The sequence below is a fragment of the Musa acuminata genome, chromosome BXJ3-5 (genome assembly GCF_036884655.1).
Source record: "Musa acuminata AAA Group cultivar baxijiao chromosome BXJ3-5, Cavendish_Baxijiao_AAA, whole genome shotgun sequence".
Classification (NCBI taxonomy): domain Eukaryota; kingdom Viridiplantae; phylum Streptophyta; class Magnoliopsida; order Zingiberales; family Musaceae; genus Musa; species Musa acuminata.
The window spans coordinates 38,043,913-38,063,704 of NC_088353.1; the positions used below are offsets into that span (position 1 = coordinate 38,043,913).

The window sequence follows — 19,792 nt, forward strand, 5'->3', positions numbered from 1 at the left end:
TAATCCAAGAAACAACAATCCTCTCACCTCAACTAAGTCATAATAGGATTTGATAAGATTATTCATCATCCAAATAGGGTAGCTACTAAGCAAGGGGAGTGCATGCCCCACAAAAAAAAGTCATAAAAGGAAAATCCTAATTATCGTGCTTTATAAGGAAATTTCTTAAATCATAAGAATTTAGGATACCCCTCTCCTTATAAAACAAGGGGTGTGCCGAGATTTAAAAGAAATTATGAAAGCCTTTAGTAATTGGCCCTAGTTTTATAGCCTTACAGCAGCAAAGAGAAGATGAAGAATTCTGCAGCAGCCAACTTATTCTAACTATAACCTTATTCCTCACATTCTAATATCTCAAATCTCTACCCCAAAGTTTCGTCAAACTATTGTAAAAAGTCCTCAACGTCTACTATCCATCCAAACCTTAGGAGGAGGTTCTAATAGCACATATAGGAGGAGAGCAAAGACTAGTAGTGATAGCATCATGCCGATAACACTAACATATTGTCTAAAAACAACCTAAGTTTTCATGCACCTATAAGCTTTGTTTCACGCTTCTATCTTCATTATTTCAAGTCTCGTAGTTATGATTTTAACTTAACAAACAATCGAGGTTATTTTCTTTCGATTTTATGCTTGGTTTTTTAAGTCTTATTCGTCAAAACTTTTATTCGAAAGATAGTAACGAATCACTAGATTGTCAAACTCGAACCTTATACAGATCAGATAATATCATAGCAATGTTCTTATGAATGGTGATCACGAGACATGGATACAAAAAGTCAAGTGAAGAGCTACAAGAGTTAGAGTTCATGCCATGATCACCCAAAAGAAGAAATACTAATGGGATGACGATCGATAACCCAACAGCCATGACTAACTTTATTGCCTAGATGATAGTACTAGCCCAACAGATGGAGATCGTCATTTGTTAGATGCAAGCCTAAAACAATCTTATAACAAAGAATAACAGAGTAAAGAATGTCACGACAAAGAAGAGAGTCGTCTCCATCCGAGATGTGCAACTATGAAAAAGACATTGAATATAACATCACAGCAAGAACTTGACTCTTTCGCATCGAGGCTCGCATTGACATACTATCCTATGACGGTTAGATTAATACTGAGGTATTAGACTAATGGATAGATCAACTTAATACTTATTTTGATCTATATGACTATAACATCGAGGATAGGGTGATGCTTGCAACTTAAGTTTATCATATATACTTTTGTTTGACAAAAAGTTTATCTTTGAACCAACAATGATGAAGATATGTCATGGACATAATTCAAAAAGCTCATACGAGATGAATTTTATCTTATGGAGTACATTGAAGGAAGATGGAGGAAGTGACACTACATATGCTAAGGAAGGGATCAATCCGTGTAAGAATACACTATCGAGTTTCAACAAAAAGCTATAACACTCCATATTTTCCTCGACAAGCACTCGACAACGATGAAATACATCACTAGCCTCCATGCCTAGATAAACATAGAATTGGGCCTCTTCAAAACTCACAACAGTAAATATGATGATAGTAACAATTGAGAAAAAGAATCAAACCTATACCGAGAAGAATATGAAGAAGGCAAAAGGGAAGCGCTTAAAATATAAGACCAAGAGTAGTAAAACTACATCTTAAAAAAAAAAAAAAAGATTTGTTATGCAATTACTATAAAATTGTAGATCATACATTAAAGATGTGTTGGAAGGTTCACCCTGAACTCGTTTCGAAGAAGTGGAAGAAGAATAATCAAAATCGATGTATGGCGATCGCTACTATAGGAGATGATCAAATCAAACTAGCATCAGTTTTACACTTAGATCTAAATCTATCGTTGAAGGCTAGACTAAAAGCTACAAACTCAAATCCAACCCCTATTCCAAAAGTTTGAGAAAAATTATTTACTCTCAAGGTCCAAGTGAAATAAGAGGCCATCAATATAATCGTCGATACCAAAAGCTAAAAGAATTTCAACTCGATAAGCTTACTACAAATACTTGGACCAGAGACCACTTCTCATCTAAAGCCATATTCGCTGGGTGGATCCACAAAGACATCAAGATGAGGATCGATCATTAGTGCATATTCAAATTTATGATCACTAATAAGTACATCGATGATGTGACATGTGAGGTAATGCCCCTCAATATATGTTAAGTGTTTTTTTCGAGAGTCTATATTTGTGGGACTAAGAAGTCATCTACCATTGTTGCCCCCAATAATATATGTTCTTGAAGGACAAAAATAAGTTCATCAATAAAAATGATTGAAGTGGACAGCTAATTGACCAAGTGATGATTGCTCAAGTAAAGAGGATGGTGAATGCATGCCGAAAGATTGAGCTCTTGATCTTCCAACTGATTACCGCAACAACACAAACATTAGCCTTAGCATCAGCCCATGAAATCATAAAAGATAAAGGCCTACAATAGCTTATCAATAAGTACTTAAGCTCTTTGAAGAACACAATGAACTTCCCCCACGACATGTAATGAAGCACGAAATCTAGCTTATCTCCAATGCCCCTTTGTTGAATCTTAGCATGTACAGGAGTTCGATGATAAAAGTAAAGAAATCTAAAGATAAGTTGCTAAGCTTATCGAGAGTGATATCATTTAGCCGAGTAATTCCCCTCATGACTCACCAATAGTGATGGTGCCAAAGAAAGATGAAGGTTAGCGCTTGTGTATCGACTATCATACCTTAAACAAGATCATGGTAAAGAACCGATACTCCTACTATAGATTGATGACTTGCTAGACCAACTACTACTTATCATGGTCTTCTTAAAGCAAGATCTTAAATTAGGATATTGGAGTATGAGAAGAATATACCTAAAGAAATAGGGTTCAAGACAAGGCAAGAATTATTGAAGTGGTTGGTGATGCCTTTACAATGCAACAGCAACCTTTATTTTCACATTCCAGCGGCCCAAAGCTCTACCCGAAGGTTTTGTATAGCTATTGTGTGAAGTCTTCGACACCTACTATCTACTATCCAAACCTTAGGAAGATGTTCTAGCAACAAAGAGAGAAGGAGAAGACTGAAGACCGACAGTGATCGCAGCCTACCAAGAGCATCGATATACTGTCCAAAAATAACTTATGTTTTTACATACACATAAGCTTTCTTTTATGTTTCTATTTTCATTATTTCAAATCTCATTGTTATGGCTTTACCTTAATAAGTAAAAGAGGTTATTTTCTTTCAATTTTACACTTAGTTTTTATGCGATAATTCTCTCCTCTACTTCTTAACTTGGGGTTATAAATAACCGAAAAAGATTTATAAATAATTATCTCCATATTAAATTAGTAGCTTATGTTTTATCGGTTGGTTTAAGCTAGTTTTTTATTGCATCGGAGTGAAAAAGAAAAATAGATTACTATTATAAATAAGTAATTGAAAGATGATTAATAATATAATTTCATATTGCTACTTAACCATATTAACTGTGATCAATTCGACTTTTACGCATCGTTACATCATTTACTAATCCGTCATCTTCTTTCCCATCATGTGGTTCAGTGGCAGCTCTTAACATGGTTCAAAGATCAAGAATGCAGGAAAGAATTTGTCTAAGTTTAATTTGTTATAATTGTCTCATGGTCATGAACTAACTTAACTATATTGCATAAGGATTATAAGTTGTGTTTGGCAACGTATTTTTAATATGTATTTCAAAAAAAAAGTTTAGTAAATATATTGTTATGAAATATTTCGAGTATCGAGTGCATAATAGACGAAAACTGTGTTTTAAATGTGCTATAAGTGTTGTTTGATAAAATTATATTTCAAAAGTCTATTAAATATTTTTATTATAATAATATTTTTTAATATTTCTTTAAAAGTAAATATATATTTTTTTATTTAAATTAATATATAAATAAATAAAATAAAAGACATGAATATATGTAATATTTTAAAAAAATATGGCCTAGATATAGAATAAATTGAAAATTAATCATATAAATGAATGTAAAATAATCTTTAAAAATAAATAAATAAAAATTTAAATTTATGAGAAAATGTACGACACTGAAAATAGAGAGAGAGAGAGAGGATTAGGAGATGAGAATTAGAAATTCTATTATATATTGATAATCTTATAATTTTAGATAATATTATAGGGTACATTAAAAATTAAAAAATAATATTAATATCCCGTAAATATTAAAATAGTAATATTATTCTAAGATATCATTGGTATTTAAATGTTTTTAATATAACATTCCGATCAAATATGATTTTAAAATAATTTCATAAATATTAATTTTTATATTTCAAATGTGTTCTAAAACTTACCGTACTCCTGCATTTGAGAAGCTCCTCGATTGCAGACGTCGGTGGTGCGATGACGGGCGCAAGCATGGCCTTCCACATCTTTGTGTTCCGTAACCTCCGGCGAGTAGAGAAGAACCCCTGCCTGCCGCCGGAGTCATGGAGACGGAAGACACGTTTGAGCTTTGAGTTCTCCACTTGTATGATTCTTTTTGTGTTCCGTAACCTCCGGCGAGTAGAGAAGAACCCCTGCCTGCCGCCGGAGTCATGGAGACGGAAGACACGTTTGAGCTTTGAGTTCTCCACTTGTATGATTATCTTTGTGTTCCGTAACCTCCGGCGAGTAGAGAAGAACCCCTGCCTGCCGCCGGAGTCATGGACACGGAAGACACGTTTAAGCTTTGAGTTCTCCACTTGTATGTTTATCTTTGTGTTCCGTAACCTCCGGCGAGTAGAGAAGAACCCCTGCCTACCGCCGGAGTCATGGAGACGGAAGACACGTTTGAGCTTTGAGTTCTCCACTTGTATGATTATCTTTGTGTTCCGTAACGTCCGGCGAGTAGAGAAGAACCCATGCCTGCCGCCGGAGTCATGGAGACGGAAGACACGCTTAAGCTTTGAGTTCTCCACTTGTATGATTATTTTGAGAGGCTGTTTGTTTCATCAAAAACAAAATATCAAATGTATGTATTCTGCGCAATCTGAATATGGTAGGTATGATTATAATACAGACAAAGTCCAGGCCACATTTGTTCGTTCGAGGCATTAAAAGAGAGGGAAGTAAGATGTCATCGATAAAACATTTATTTTTTCTTTTTTTTATATTTTTAACTACTGTGTGGCCAATTACTCTCAAATAACGATTAAATTAAAATTGATACCGTCAAAGCAATAAGCTATCGGATCCGGATCCTAACTGGGCAACTAAATTGGACCATCGTTCCCCCGACTCCTCCAGAAAGAGTGCGACACGAGGGAGAAGCAGGAAATGGAGGACTTGGACGAGGCGATGCGTGCTCAGTTCCCGCTCTCCTTCGGGAAGCCCTCCAAGCCCCAACCCCATACCTCTGGCGCCCACTCCGCCACGCGCCGGAGCACCTCTTCCGCTAACCCTGCCGCCTCCTTCCCGAACCCTAACCCTGACTCCCGGCCCGACCACGGCCCCCGCAGAGAGGTTTTCGAGCCTGGAAGGGCTGGTTCAAGCCGCGCCGCGGATGAGTCCAGGGTTTCGGCGGAGGACGAGGATGACGGCACCATGATCGGGCCTCCGCCGCCGCCGCCGCCGATGGCAGCGGGGTCGGAGGAGGGGGATGACGGGTTGATAATCGGGCCACCGCGGCCCCCACCGTCGTCCTCGGAGCAAAATGATTCGGATGATGAGTCGGAGTCGTCCGAATTGGATGGCGATATGGAGGATTTGCCTCGGATTCCCCTCAGTAACGAGATCGTCCTCAAAGGGCATACTAAGGTATGGTTTTACTCTTTGTAGCTTCTTCTTCGTTCGCATTTCTTCTTTTGAGAAATATCTTGCAAGAAGATCCTAAAGCATAAACCAAAAGAAAGTCTTAGCTACAAATCAAATAATATTTTCTGGCTGTGCCAAGAGTCTCAACATCTTTGCCTGCCTATTGACAGCAAATTATACACTGTTTTTTAGCTTAACCAGAGAATTGGGTTATAATCGAAAATTAATAGAACATTATGCACATATTTTCTCAGCTTCTGGGAAGAAAATTGCAATAACGAGAAAGCGGTACACACACTTTAAAGGATTTTTATTAGCATCACTTGGAGTACCAATATGCAGTCCTTATAAGAAACAACTCCTTGTGTTTGTGATATAATATGCTTTGTTTGGCTTTTCCTGTGCTATCTGTTGCTTATTCAAAAAAAATCTGATGATTTTCCCCGTTATCTTTTGTTTATGCCTACCATGGAGTAGAAAGGTCAAATAAAGTCATTGTTTGACAATATTCATTAAAGAACACATTCAAATCGTCCGCTCTGTATAATCATTGTTTTTTTATTGCTAAATTAGTTCCCATGTTGATTCTCATTTAAACCTTTCATAAGTTCAACACTGATGAGTCAATGAGTCATATATCATGTTTTCTTAGTCAAGCTTTTTTAAAAGAATAAGAATATTGTGCTAGTAGAATATGAATATTCTAAATGATGGCTTCGTTAGTGTCTGTATGCTAGAGTCTTTTTAGCAATTAGATTTCAAAATAAATTGCAAGATTATTCCTGTGAAGCTAAGCTTTTGTTATGGCTTCAATCCATACATGTTTTAGTGCCTGACTAATTATTTCTTTTTTCTGTAGGTTGTCTCAGCTCTTGCTGTTGATCATTCAGGATCAAGAGTCCTCACTGGTAGCTATGATTATACCGTCCGCATGTATGACTTCCAAGGAATGAATTCCAAGTTGCAATCTTTCAGACAACTGGAGCCATTTGAGGGACATCAAGTCCGAAGTTTAAGTTGGAGTCCAACCTCAGATCGTTTTTTGTGTGTAACAGGTTCTGCACAGGCTAAGGTAGATTCTGTCCTTAATCTACAAAGCAATCAGACCACTTTTGGGGATATTTAAAATATACAGCCCTTCTTTGACAAGAAATATAACCTGTATGTCAGATCTATGACCGAGATGGGCTTACCTTGGGTGAGTTTATAAAGGGAGACATGTATATACGTGACTTGAAGAACACCAAGGGGCATATATCAGGATTGACTGGTGGAGAATGGAACCCAAAATCAAAGGAGACTATTTTGACTTCTTCAGAAGATGGATCCTTGCGTATTTGGGATGTTGCCGACTTCAAAAGTCAAAAGCAGGTCTATGTTCCTCTTTTTACATTTACATTTGTAGCAGGCAAAAAACAAGAATTCAATTGATCTTTGTTCTTGCCTTGTGATCTCAAAGAACAATATTCAGTGTGTTTTTCTCAGACATCCAAAGAGTTTGCTACAACTGTAATATGGAACAATTTCCACGATTAGTACCTCATACTTTGATGAAATGCTTTTTTGTAAACAAGTCATAGTTTCAAATTCAGGAATTGTCTTTATTGTTGTTATCAATTCTTAGAAGTTTGAAATATTATAATTATATCTTGAGCATGTGCTTGATCATGACAGTATAGTTTGGTTTGTAAGATGTTTTATGACCAATCTAAGAAGCTCTTTTATTTGCAGGTGATAAAACCCAAACTTGCCAGACCATTAAGAATTCCAGTTACTGCATGTGCTTGGGATCATGATGGCAAACGTATTGTTGGTGGCATTGGCGATGGATCAATACAGGTAGAAAGGCAGTTCAATTGGGGTCAGCCAACATTTTTTATAGAACTTCATCTTTTTATCCTTCGAACTTTGTGGGGCTTCAATTGCATCTCTTTTAAACTGTTAGTGTTTCTAATGGAGTTGCTTTCTCTTGCAGCTATGGAGCATAAAGCCAGGATGGGGAAGCAGACCAGATATTCATGTTGGCGATGCGCATAGTGATGATATTACTGGGCTTAAGTTTTCCACGGACGGGCAGGTACTTCTGTCGAGAAGCATGGATAGTACACTGAAGGTGATGTTACATTATTATTCAGATCAATCCATAGTTGATGATTTTTTTTTACTTTTCATTTATATTTTGCAAAAGTTTAGCTAAATAATTGGATGTTTGAATAGATATGGGATCTGCGCCAAATGCGAACACCTATTAAAGTATTTGCAGATCTTCCAAACCATTATGCTCAGACAAATGCTGCATTTAGTCCTGATGAGCAATTAATTTTCACTGGAACATCTGTTGAAAAAGAAGGCACATCTGGCGGTTTACTGTTCTTTTTTGACCGAAGGAAACTAGAGCTTGTATCACAGGTGGGGATATCTCCAACATACAGTGTTATACGTTGTACTTGGCATCCGAAGATTAACCAGGTTTGTTTTTGGTTCTAATCTTTGTGGTTGTTAAATGCAATTATCTATATCTGACTGTATATTTCTTAAATTAATTGTTTTAGAGAGGGTTTTGTGAATATACTATTGTATGATGCTGTTGGCTGTGGTTTCTGAAGGTTTTTGCAACAGTGGGGGACAAGAAAGAGGGTGGAACGCATATTCTGTATGATTCATCTGTAAGTCAGAGAGGAGCACTTGTATGTGTTGGACGAGCTCCAAGGAAAAAGTCTGTTGATGATTTCGAGGTGCAGCCAGTTATTCACAACCCACATGCGTTACCATTATTTAGAGATGCTCCCAGCCGCAAACGGCTAAGAGAAAAAGCATTAAAAGATCCCATGAAGTCACACAAGCCTGAACTTCCTGTCACTGGTCCAGGATTTGGTGGAAGAGTTGGAGTGACCAAAGGCAGTTTGTTGACTCAGTACCTTTTGAAGGCATGCGTTATTTGGTTAAACACCATTTCTGTTATTTTATTTCTTTTACTTGTTATCCTTGTTCTTGTTGCATGTATCAAGTTTTAATAATTATCATTGCAGCAAGGTGGTTTAATCAAAGAAACCTGGATGGATGAAGATCCAAGAGAGGCAATTCTTAAATATGCTGATGCTGCTGCAAAGGATCCTAAATTCATTGCCCCTGCATATGCAGAAACTCAACCAGAGCCTGTTTTTGCAAAGTCTGATTCCGAGGAAGAGAAATGAGAGGTACTTTTCTTCCCTTTCCATGTATTTTTTGAAGAGATGTATAATCTTTACCCTTGGGGTTGTCATTAAGTGTGCCAATTGCTTATAATATGGAGTATGCTCTTTCTAGTATCCAACAGATTTATTTTCAAATCCTCCTCTTTTTTCATTGTGTAAATTAATTGTTGGTATCCGTTATTCTTTTTTTCTGTTAATTTGGTTGGGAAACCTTTGAGCAATTCCCGCTATAAAAAATTCCTGCTAAAAGTTGAAAATGTTTTACATAATTAATTATTTATTATTTGTGACTGATTTCTTATAATTCTCATGCTTTAATTTTCGAGTCTCTGATCCACAGTCATCACCTATTGTACAGTTCTTCAGGATGGAAACTTGCTTGCCTGATGTGGAGACTAATAGAAAGGCAACTCCGGAAAAAAAAAATTGTCGGATTTGTTGATGAACATCGATTTTAGAATCATCATCATCAGGCTTAACTAAAAGTGTCCTCGTTGGGATAAGAAGATAGACATTAATGCTTTCCATCTACAAACCAATTTGTCTTTATTCATTTAGAATTCAAGTTAGGCGAATGTGTGAAGTGAGGGCTGCATGCTGATTGAGATATCTAAAACCTAAAATTTGAGTGTCTTTTGCATCATGAACTGACTACAGTTGCCATCTGCCATTCTTATCTTATCTTGACTGACAAGTCAATTTGATAGCTGTAGGTAAGGTTTGATAGTTGTAGGCAAGGTTTAGTCCAACGACTTGTTCTGTGGTATATACCTCAAACTGGATGTATAAAGTTGAACTGTCATAGTTTTACCGTGACAAATAAGTCTGATGGTGTTGGATTTTTTGAAGAAATAATGCTGGTTTTTTTTTTTTTTTTTTTTTTTTCTGGATGTGGGTGGGTCGAAAGTTGGAATATATTGTTTTGTGAGACTGCTGTCATGAGAGATGATCTTCAGGTGACTGCACAAGATAGGTTCAACATGATCCATGTGAAATCCGAAGGTACTGATTAAGATGTTAGATAAGACAGTCTCTACTCTTTTAAGTTGTACAAAATGTAATTGAAGAATAAGACTGTTAATTGGCTAGCTAGATATACTAAGCTATAACTATATCGGTATTTTTTTTGGATTGGGGAGTGGCCGTATCATTTTTTGCATTCTAATCTACAGAGCTCCTTTTGTGTTTCTACTACTTAATAAATATATTTCTCTTTTGAAAACACAAAACTGATAAGTGTATTACAATTCTGTAGAACAATTCCAACAGGAACAGCGCTTAACTTCAATTTGGGATAGAGATGGTAAGTACATAGATGTAACATGAATGCAAAGTATAACAATTGTTTAATTGTATTTCATCAAGTTCAAATCGAGAAACTAGTTGAAGTTTGAAGGCTTATCTCTGGATTTTGCAGATAGGAGATGAAGGAATATGAGGGCTTGTGTTCATGTTTGTTTTTTCTTTCTTCTTTTGAAGCTGATGAGGGTCTTTTCCTCTGTACAAAATCTATGACATCGATTCTAAGACTTAACACGTAATATGAGGAATTCCAGATCCTACTCCAGCACATTTGGTTCTCTGAATTCATTTGATGTAGTAATCTTCTGATGAACATTCACACTTCATCTGTAGTAAATTTTCTGCTCTAGAGAGTCCAAAAATATCATGTAGATTAATAGATATCTGAACTGCAAGAAAATAGAGTAGGATTGTTGATTGCCATACATACTGTGATTCTGATACAATGAAAAGTAACATTAGGTTTCTAAAAGACCTAAAGACCAGATGGCCTTTGACAAAATTGAATGTTTTATCTCAGGTGTAGACTCAATTTTGCTTCATATCCATAAGTAGCCCAACATTATGATGATAGAGTCTTTTATCGACTGATGAGAGAGCATAGCAGTAAGAGTACCCACAATTATCATTTACAGATCACCTTTGATGTAGAGACAATACATGAAAAGATTAAGTTTCTGACCAACAAAAAGAGCATACCATATTTTATGTACCTGTTTATATTATTCTACAATAGAACTTAGCTTTCTTAGACAAACTCAAATTGAGATGGAATCACTCTGATATGTTGAGCAACATCTTGCAATTGATGTTAGTAACATTAATTTTGAGGAGAAAACATTAAAAAAATCATTGAACAAAACTTTGAAATATTAGATAGTATAATTCAAATATAGCTGCTTGTCAGATTTATGAAAAATGGAGGATGTATGCAGCCTCACTTTTTGACAAATTGTAAGCCATTGGCTTGAGAGTACCTCTCCATGAACCTCATAAATCTATCCCATTCTCCGGGACTCCGCATCACATATTTGGCTTCGATTCTTGAAGGCTTTCCATTCACAAACTTGGCACTCACATCAACTGACTGGAGCACACCTTCCTCATCAATCATGAAGAATCCAGTGATGTCTCCGAGTTCACTTGATGAGTCAAAAACAGAAGGTTGGTCAAAACTAAATATTGCGACACCGTTTGTACCATCTCTCGATTTTGTTAGTCTCACATCTGGTACAGTCTGCTCATCAGTTCCTTGGATGAACTGAATCACTGGCTTGACCATCATCGTAGTCACCCTTGAATTATAAGAATTCCCCCCTCTTGGAATCACCTTTGGAGGAGGAATCCTTAAAGATATGCCACAGAAAGCAGAATGAGAAATTGGACGAGCAACAGTAGAGAGAGGTGCTATGCCTGTAAAACATCACAAAGTTCATTAACTAAAGAGGATTAAATGGAAACTTGAATAAGATATTTCACACTATCTATCCAAGCTATCCAAGAATTCTATCTATATTCAAAAATCAACTAAACAGTACAACTAATAGAATAATAAACAACCATCACAAGTACGGAAAAGCCGGTTAATATACAGGTGTAACTGTCAACCTGCTTCCATTATAAAGACCTCCTATACATGAACCTCCATGGCTACTTTCCAGAGTTATTGAGAAGATTCTTCCAAAATTTCTTGGTACTCTAAGGTCATGCTCAGAAAGAAATTTAACAAGCTGGGGATTTGAAGACTGGTAGCCAAATTGGATCGGCAAGGCATGAAGAAATAGAAAGGCCATTTTGCTTCTAACCAAGAAAGTTTGTTCCTAGTAATGTATACCAAGAAAAGGATTAAAACTTATAGAGATTCTGTACAATTTTAATCTGATCAACAAAAATTGGAATTTATGGACCAATATTTTGTGGTGCGACTACTGGTAATAACAGGACATAAGAATTTTGATTTAAGTCTACCAGATTTTAGTATAGTAGGAAGGGTATTTCATATTCATCTAAGGTATAGGCGATGATGCTCAGGTTAAAGCAATGATGCTATCATATAAGGGAAGTGGGAAAAGGAAAGACATCTGAAAATCCTGCACCACCAGATGAAGATTAAGATTTATCAACTTAAAAACTGCAAAAATAATTAAATTTATCCATTTCTTAGTCAAAACTATGCATAGCTACGCAACTTCAGTTACATTTATACTAATGAATGTATGTGCAGATTATGGTACTCTTCATAAGCACTTGAAAGTTTGACATTCGAGTGTAGTATCTGGCACTCGGAGCAAGAAGCCTGAGATTTTAACACTAAGCAAAACCAAGGAGTGCCTTTACTGCAAAATACATCGAACTGCAGGTGCTTGTGTTTTCATTCAAACACTTTGATATACTGAAGTTAATACAAGAGGAAGGGCTGGGTATTTGAGGATATCACTTTGGCAATCATTCTTTCTTTTATCCCTACAAACTAGAAGAAAAAAAGAACCTGTAAAACAAGGCATCTCATTATATTTATTGTTATAATTACTTGAAAATTTCTGACACCTTGTATGAAAAACAATTGCTTCATAACTTTTGGTATAATAACTCGAAAAGCTCTCTTTCAGAGCATCACAAGTTCAGATTAAGGAAATGTAGAAGGAACTAATTGAAAAGGAAGAGTGGGAGGGTGGAACAACAACTTTGGTATGATTTTTGCAGCCTGTAAATTGTTAAATCTATAAACTGCACCCACTAAATTGTTTATTTATCTTATAAGCAACATAAAATTTCTCCTTTCCTACTCCCACTGTAGCATTATCGAATCACAATGAAAGAAAAAAGTTTGTACACACACATCGTTCTCTTACCTCCCTCTGTAGCATCAAAATTTACCACAACCCACCACTCCCTGAGCATTTATCCAAAAGCACACATTCATAGAACTAACAGAACAGATTCAGGAAGAACAAGGAAAACAAATTTCTTTCTACTTTGTCGACGCTCAAAAAGGAACCAATTGCCCAGAAAACGAATGCTGATATTTCACACACACACACAGAGAGAGAGAGAGAGAGAGAGAGAGAGAGACCTGGGAGGGAGTGATGGTTCTTGGGGCATTTGGAGATGGCCGAAGAAGAAACAGCAACAAAGTGAACCGCAGACATCCTCAGGAGTCGACGACGGCGGAGAGGGGAGTCAAACAACGAGAGAGAAGGCAGGCAGAGGAGAGAAACAGAAAAGCCTCGTGAAATAGGAAAGAGAGCGGCTTGAGTGCTGGTGTGTAACAACGAGAGTCGTTCACATCCATGTCGCCCGTGTTCCTGAACAGATATGGAGGGCCATCCGACATCAAACCAACCAAATCTATCATGTCGAACCCAAATTATTTGATCCAATCGCAAGTTTGGCCTAACCCAGCTCAAATCATGCTCCAGTCAAAGGAATCGCTTATGTATCATGAGAATCTGCACAGATTCTCAGCATCATACACCTTTGGAAGATCCAACCTTCCAATCTAAATCTGATACATGCAACAATAGGAAAATATTGTTGGCCAGAACTTGAGAACTCCCCAAAAAATCAAGATTTATTGACTTAGATTCAACCTGTGGACAAGAGAATCCACGCTCCATAGATTGCGTTGGATTGTCAGATCAGGTTCACTGGCAAAATAGTGGTGTGTAGGCTTAGTATGCGCTCAATTGTGTACCTTGTTCTTTTGAGCAGGCGACAAGAAAACCATTACTGGACTATATAACATGTATCATGTTTCTTGGTTATGATGATATCTTTCAAATCGTGTTACTTTTCTCTTGAAATAAATATGAAAATTAATATCCATGATTAGTGGCATAAACCAGTCTTTGGTGGAGGATGATTAGTTTTGTATAATAGATCAGCCAAGTGTTTCTTCAACTTTAACTTAAACATCCATAGATTTTATTTCTTCTCCAAAGATAGAATATTTATGTAGAAAAGAGTACAACAGCCAGCTTAAGAGGCACTCTTTTGGCCAAGATTAATTTGATTAGGGAAATTGAAGTACCTCAATGTAGGCATCTCCTGCCTATATCCGTATGTCCATCAGTTTCTTTACTTCTTTTAATGAAACACATCAATCAATATGATCTAGTTACTCCAGTGTGATAGTAGCAAAGAACATAATTAATTCCATCACACTGAACCATTATGGAAGATTGATGAAAGAACATAACTCTCAGAATCGCTCATGAAACTACCGTTCAAACGTAGGCCCTCCACGTTGAAAATGGATTTAGAGGGGTGTGAGTGACTAATTTCTATAAACAACCTACTAATTCTCATAGTTTTGACCTGTTTTGCAGATTCACAGTGCTTCTCGATGGACAAAAGTGGTTCACCAAATGGTGATTTCTTTGATCAAATCAACGAGAGACTTTTCAACAGTGAGACTCATGGTTGCTTTCATTGATGACAATGGAGCAGAACATGGCGACTTGACTGCCAATTCACATGAGAAGCTTCTATGCAGGAAATATCACCTTAATTTCTCTTTTTCTTTGTTATCTTTTTTAGGGTAATAAATTTCGTTGAAGTTGAAGAAGAAATTTTTCAGTGAATTAATAGCAGCGGGAATTAAAAGAAACTTTTTTAGTTTCTGCCTTAATTTTTATCATGAATTTTTTTCCTTCTTTAGAAGAATATTTTTTGAATAAAGATGATGAGTAGATTCACCTTTCCTCCTGTTTTTCGTATCGATTGCTCAAACAATGTTCGCTTCCTCCTCGTACCTCCATCACTCACTACTCTAATTGTGGCCCATCCATGATGCATTATTTTTTTTTTCTTTGTTTATGCTAATCATGATATGAATGTTGAAAATAGAATCACGTATCCAGGTTTTGAGTTCCTAAATACTCACACGAAACTCTTTCTATATTTTAAAAAAATTATTTAAAACTCAAATGAGAGTTTATACATATTTCTTGTTTATTCTTGTTCAACATAAGGGCACCCATTTATTTAACAAAATAAAAATTTTATTTAAAACTCAATTGAGGTATCAGGTAAAGGATCGTTGTTGCCCTAACTTATTATTCTTATTTAACATAATTTATAAAATTTATCTAAAACCCAAATAAGCATAGATAGATTCTCCACTTTTAATATTTATGAAATTAGGATTTTTCATCTTATAATTGTTGATGATATTTTTGTGACATTCAAAGCTTGCCAAAAAAACTTGTAGGGCTCTCAACTAGACTCTTAGGTCTTATACCGAGTTAACTAGATTGTCAATCAATAAGGATAAATCTAAACTCTTTTTCTATTATAATTGTCCTTCCAAGATAAACACAACGAGTAATTCTTTATGTCATAAAAAAAGACTATTAGCCAATGAAATACTTTAGCTTCTTTATTACATTACCTATGGTTATTTTTCCCTTATATTCTAGAATTCTCTTATAGATAAACCTATAAGTAAGATTAAGGGACGACTTAAAAGGAACAATCTCCGTAAATGTGATCTTTATTAACTTAATCCTAAACTCTCTAATCATATCCATATAAATATCAAAATTTCTAAAATGATACATCGAATGAAGAAACTTTATATGAATTCTTTTAGAATAATGATAGGTATTCTAAAAAAAATAACTTAATTGGATGACACATATAAAGAGAACCTTGTGTGTTAAATATAGTGTTAAACGTATTCTCCTTTTCCTTAATAATTGTAATATCCTTTGGATGAAAATCTTAAGGGCTAAATATGATATTGTTCACCCCTAATACCCTCAAACTAAAAGGTTTTTTCTTAGAATTTATGGAACATATATAATCTAATTACTTCTATTAGGCTATCCTCTAACATTGGATGGTTGAAGTGTTTCCACAAATAATGTTAATTATCATTGGATTGATAATGTTCCTCTAAACTTGTTATATCCTAGATTTTTTATAAAAAAAGAGTTACAATATCTTTCCATAAGTAACATCAACAACAAAATATCAACATCACTTTATTAAGAAATATAAATTATAATTATCTATTATAATTCATTTGTTCATAAAAATAAAAGTCAAATAAGTACCTATAGGCTTTATTATCTAGCATAAATGTTGTTAAATCTAACTAGTTCTAACTAGAGATATATGAATATTTGCTCTCTACTTGAATCTGATTTAGTGTTATTAGAAGATTGCTCTAAAAATTAAAAATAATATAATATAAAATAATTTTGGTAACATATTAAGTAAGAACCCCTATAAATCAACACCAAAATATATATAAATAAATATAGGGTTAAAGTCCATTTTAACCCCTATGATTTTGGTCATATTAAACCCATATGATTTATTTATGTCTAAAATAACTCATATATTTTTAAAAAACGTAGCATATAAGCCTCTCATATCAAGTATGAGTTAATATACGTTAGAGTCTGCTTACATGGCTTGCTAACTCAGAATAAAACATTAATATAATGACATGTATAATTTAGGGTTAAGGTTCGTTTTAGCTCATATGGTTTTGCTCATGGACTTCTTAAATAAATCTGCTTACATGGTTTTGCTCATGTCTAAAATAAATCTCCTATATTTTTAAAAACATAACATATAACCCCCTGCCATTAAATTTCAGTTAACAAACATTAGAGTCTACTTACGTAGCATACTAACTCACAATAAACATTAATATAATTACACATGTAATTTAAGATAAAAAAAACTAAGACCCCATCAATAGCGAGAGGAGGCATCATCATGGTAGTGACCACCAACAGCAACATCGAGTCGCTACTACTTAGTAGGGCATTGTATGCACGTAGTCTCTCTCACGTTGACGATAAGCTTAGGAGCTTTCAGTCTTGCCTCAGGTGGACATGCGTTGACCAATTCGATACTAGGCATATGTAATGGTCTCCTAGTCCCTCTTCCTCCTCTTGGGTATATTTGTCCCCATCACCTCCCATTTTGTCTTCTCCTATGCCCCCACTTATCGCGCATACGATGTAGTGGTCCAACTCTCTCTCACCTCCACTTCTGGCCTCTCTTACCTCTGCCTTTCTGCCTTCATCCACCATTATGACCTCCGTCACTTCCTCTTCCTCGATAAGTTGGTTGGGGAGAGTAAGCAGGTACGAGAGGGCTACATGGACCAACTCAACCGCTACTTCCACCTACTCTCCATCTTTAAGATGTCATGTTTCGTGGGGGAGGTGGCTTACAAGGTATTGTGGTATTCATCAGGATCGAAGCATGTGTCGTTCGTGGTGGCAATAAGTGCTATGGTGGCATGCACCTTGGAGTTGGCGAGCTGAATCTATCGGATGTCACTCACTAGCTCTTTAGTACATGCCACCATGAACAATAACCACTCAAATCCCGATGGTACCACCATACCTTGTAAGTCACCTCCCCCGTGAAGTATGACATCACAAAGAAAGAGAGTAGACAGAAGGAGCAGTTAAGCTAGTCCATGTAGCCCTTCGCACCCACTCACTCTCCCCGACCAGCTTGTTAAAGAAAAAGAAGCGATGAAAGAAATCATAGAGGCAGAGGTATAAGAGGCTAGAGGCGATGGGGAGAGTTAGACCACCACATCATAGGCACAACGAGTGGGGACAAAGACACCCAAGAGGAGGAAGAGGGATCAGGAGATCATTGCATACCTAGTTTTAGACTGGTCAATGCACATCTACTTAATTCAGGACCGAAAGCTCTTGAGCTCATTGTCAATACGGGAGAGGCTATGTGTGTATGACACCCTACTAGGCAATAGCGGCTCGGTGCTACTGTCAATAGTCACTTTCATGATGACGCCTCCTCTTACCATTGATAGAGGTCTTAGTTTTTCTTAAACTTTAATTACACATGTTATTATATTAATAGTTTATTACGAGCTAATGTGCTACGTAAGCAAACTCTAATGTATGTTAACTTAGACTTGACGGAAGGGGCTTATATGCTATATTTTTGATAGTATAAGAGTTATTTTAGATACAAGTAAACCATACGTGCTTAAAATAGACCTTAATGCTAAATTACATGTGTTATTATTAATAATTTATTATAAGTTAGTATACAATATAAGTAGACTTTAATGTTTGTTAACTAAAACTTAACATAATGGGTTTATATGCTACGTTTTTTAAAATATATGGATTATTTTAGATACAAGTAAATCATAAGGGTTTAAGATGTCCAGGGCCAAAACCATAGAGGCTAAAATAGGCCATAACCCATAAATATATATTTATAAAGTCAACAATACTCATCTCATTGACATATATCAAATACTTGATGAAGCACTTACCCAACAGTAGATAGAAATGCTTTATCCTACAGAATGAGTATATCACTCACCCACCAAATTGGGGATATGTTCCCCCCAATAATGATCGAAGAAATCGTCCAATAGTCACATCTAACGACTCGCTAATCCTTGAAGAGAATCACTCTTTTTATCGTTTATAAGGAAACACAATCATTTCATATATCTATTTCGAAATAAAATAATCATATTAGAACATCCTAAATTATCCTTTCCTTCATTAATATTTAAAAATATTAATTAGTCCTCAATTAACATGAATCCTAGCTCAATCGATCAAATTGACTTAAATTGGACTCGATTTAGCTAGAATCCAATTGGATCGGCTTCTAAGCCTCATGTAAATAGTCTAGAACCATTATGGACTATTATAATTTGATTTTGATTTGATTTATTTTAAGTTAAACAAACTCAAACTAATCAACTCAATTCATAATAAATTAATTTAAATTAGTCAACCTGATTTAATTCAATCAAGTAAAGAAAAAAGTGTTAGATTAGGCTGCATTGGATTAGGTTGGGTCATGTACTAGTTACATACACCACATAAGTATGTCAAAACAAATAGGTAAACGATAGTGGGTTGGATTGAAAGTTGGGTAAGGATGACAAGTTAGACCAAGCTTGCTTGTTGGGCCCTATAGGCTAGAGGTCTAGCTTACGAACTAGACCAAGCCTATAGGATGAATCAAGCCTAAATCTAACTAATCCTCCATTAATTCAATATCAAATAATTAATCAGATTTATGTAGATCAAATCATTGTAATTAAACTAATAGTATTAGACTAAATGATAAAATTATATTTTAAAGAAATAAATTATTATTTTAATTAATTAATTTTTATATAAAACCTGAAAGAAATAAAGTAACACTTCAACAACTAGCATCGTATAAGACAAGTAAATTATCTAGAAAAACTAAAAATAACATAAATGATATAAAATAACTACTATATATTTTAAATCTAAATCTAGATATTAAAACTTTAAATAATTAAAAAATAAAACTTTTATTTTCAGAAAATGTAAGAGAATCTCTCTCCTTAATAGAATGCAACTCTTATTCTTTCTCTTGTTTCTAGATTGGATAAGAAACGAAGAAGAGGAATCCTTCTCTTTAAATAGGAAAATGTGAGCCCTCCCCAAAATGTAACCTTTATTTATGATTTTTTATATTTATTTATATTTATTTTTTAAATTTACTAATAAAAAAATATCACTAAACTAAAAATATCA

The 19,792-nt window shown here is 35.3% G+C and overlaps 2 protein-coding genes across 3 annotated transcripts; one reads left to right on the forward strand and one right to left on the reverse strand.

Moving 5' to 3' along the window:
• The first annotated feature begins 5,227 nt into the window (after positions 1 to 5,227).
• On the forward strand, positions 5,228 to 10,521 carry LOC135638829 (uncharacterized). 2 transcript variants are annotated; one of them, XR_010496736.1, is made up of 10 exons: positions 5,228 to 5,760; positions 6,617 to 6,829; positions 6,928 to 7,128; positions 7,489 to 7,596; positions 7,733 to 7,870; positions 7,975 to 8,226; positions 8,364 to 8,684; positions 8,787 to 8,954; positions 10,207 to 10,254; positions 10,369 to 10,521. XR_010496736.1 is itself a non-coding variant. In XM_065152291.1 (9 exons), the coding sequence occupies exons 1-8, from the start codon at positions 5,281 to 5,283 to the stop codon at positions 8,949 to 8,951; spliced, it is 1,878 nt and encodes a 625-aa protein (XP_065008363.1). In that variant the 5' UTR covers positions 5,228 to 5,280; the 3' UTR covers positions 8,952 to 8,954; positions 9,310 to 9,607. The 2 variants fall into 2 exon arrangements, 1 of the variants encoding a protein (XP_065008363.1); XM_065152291.1 differs by lacking the exons at positions 10,207 to 10,254; positions 10,369 to 10,521 and adding an exon at positions 9,310 to 9,607.
• Positions 10,522 to 11,105: 584 nt separating this feature from the next.
• On the reverse strand, positions 11,106 to 13,523 carry LOC103985664 (photosystem II reaction center PSB28 protein, chloroplastic-like). The gene is made up of 2 exons (XM_009403431.3): positions 13,327 to 13,523; positions 11,106 to 11,666 (listed from the first exon to the last, which is right to left on the reverse strand). Exons 1-2 carry the CDS (start codon positions 13,400 to 13,402, stop codon positions 11,191 to 11,193), a joined length of 552 nt encoding a protein of 183 aa, XP_009401706.2. The 5' UTR covers positions 13,403 to 13,523; the 3' UTR covers positions 11,106 to 11,190.
• Positions 13,524 to 19,792: the final 6,269 nt, after the last annotated feature.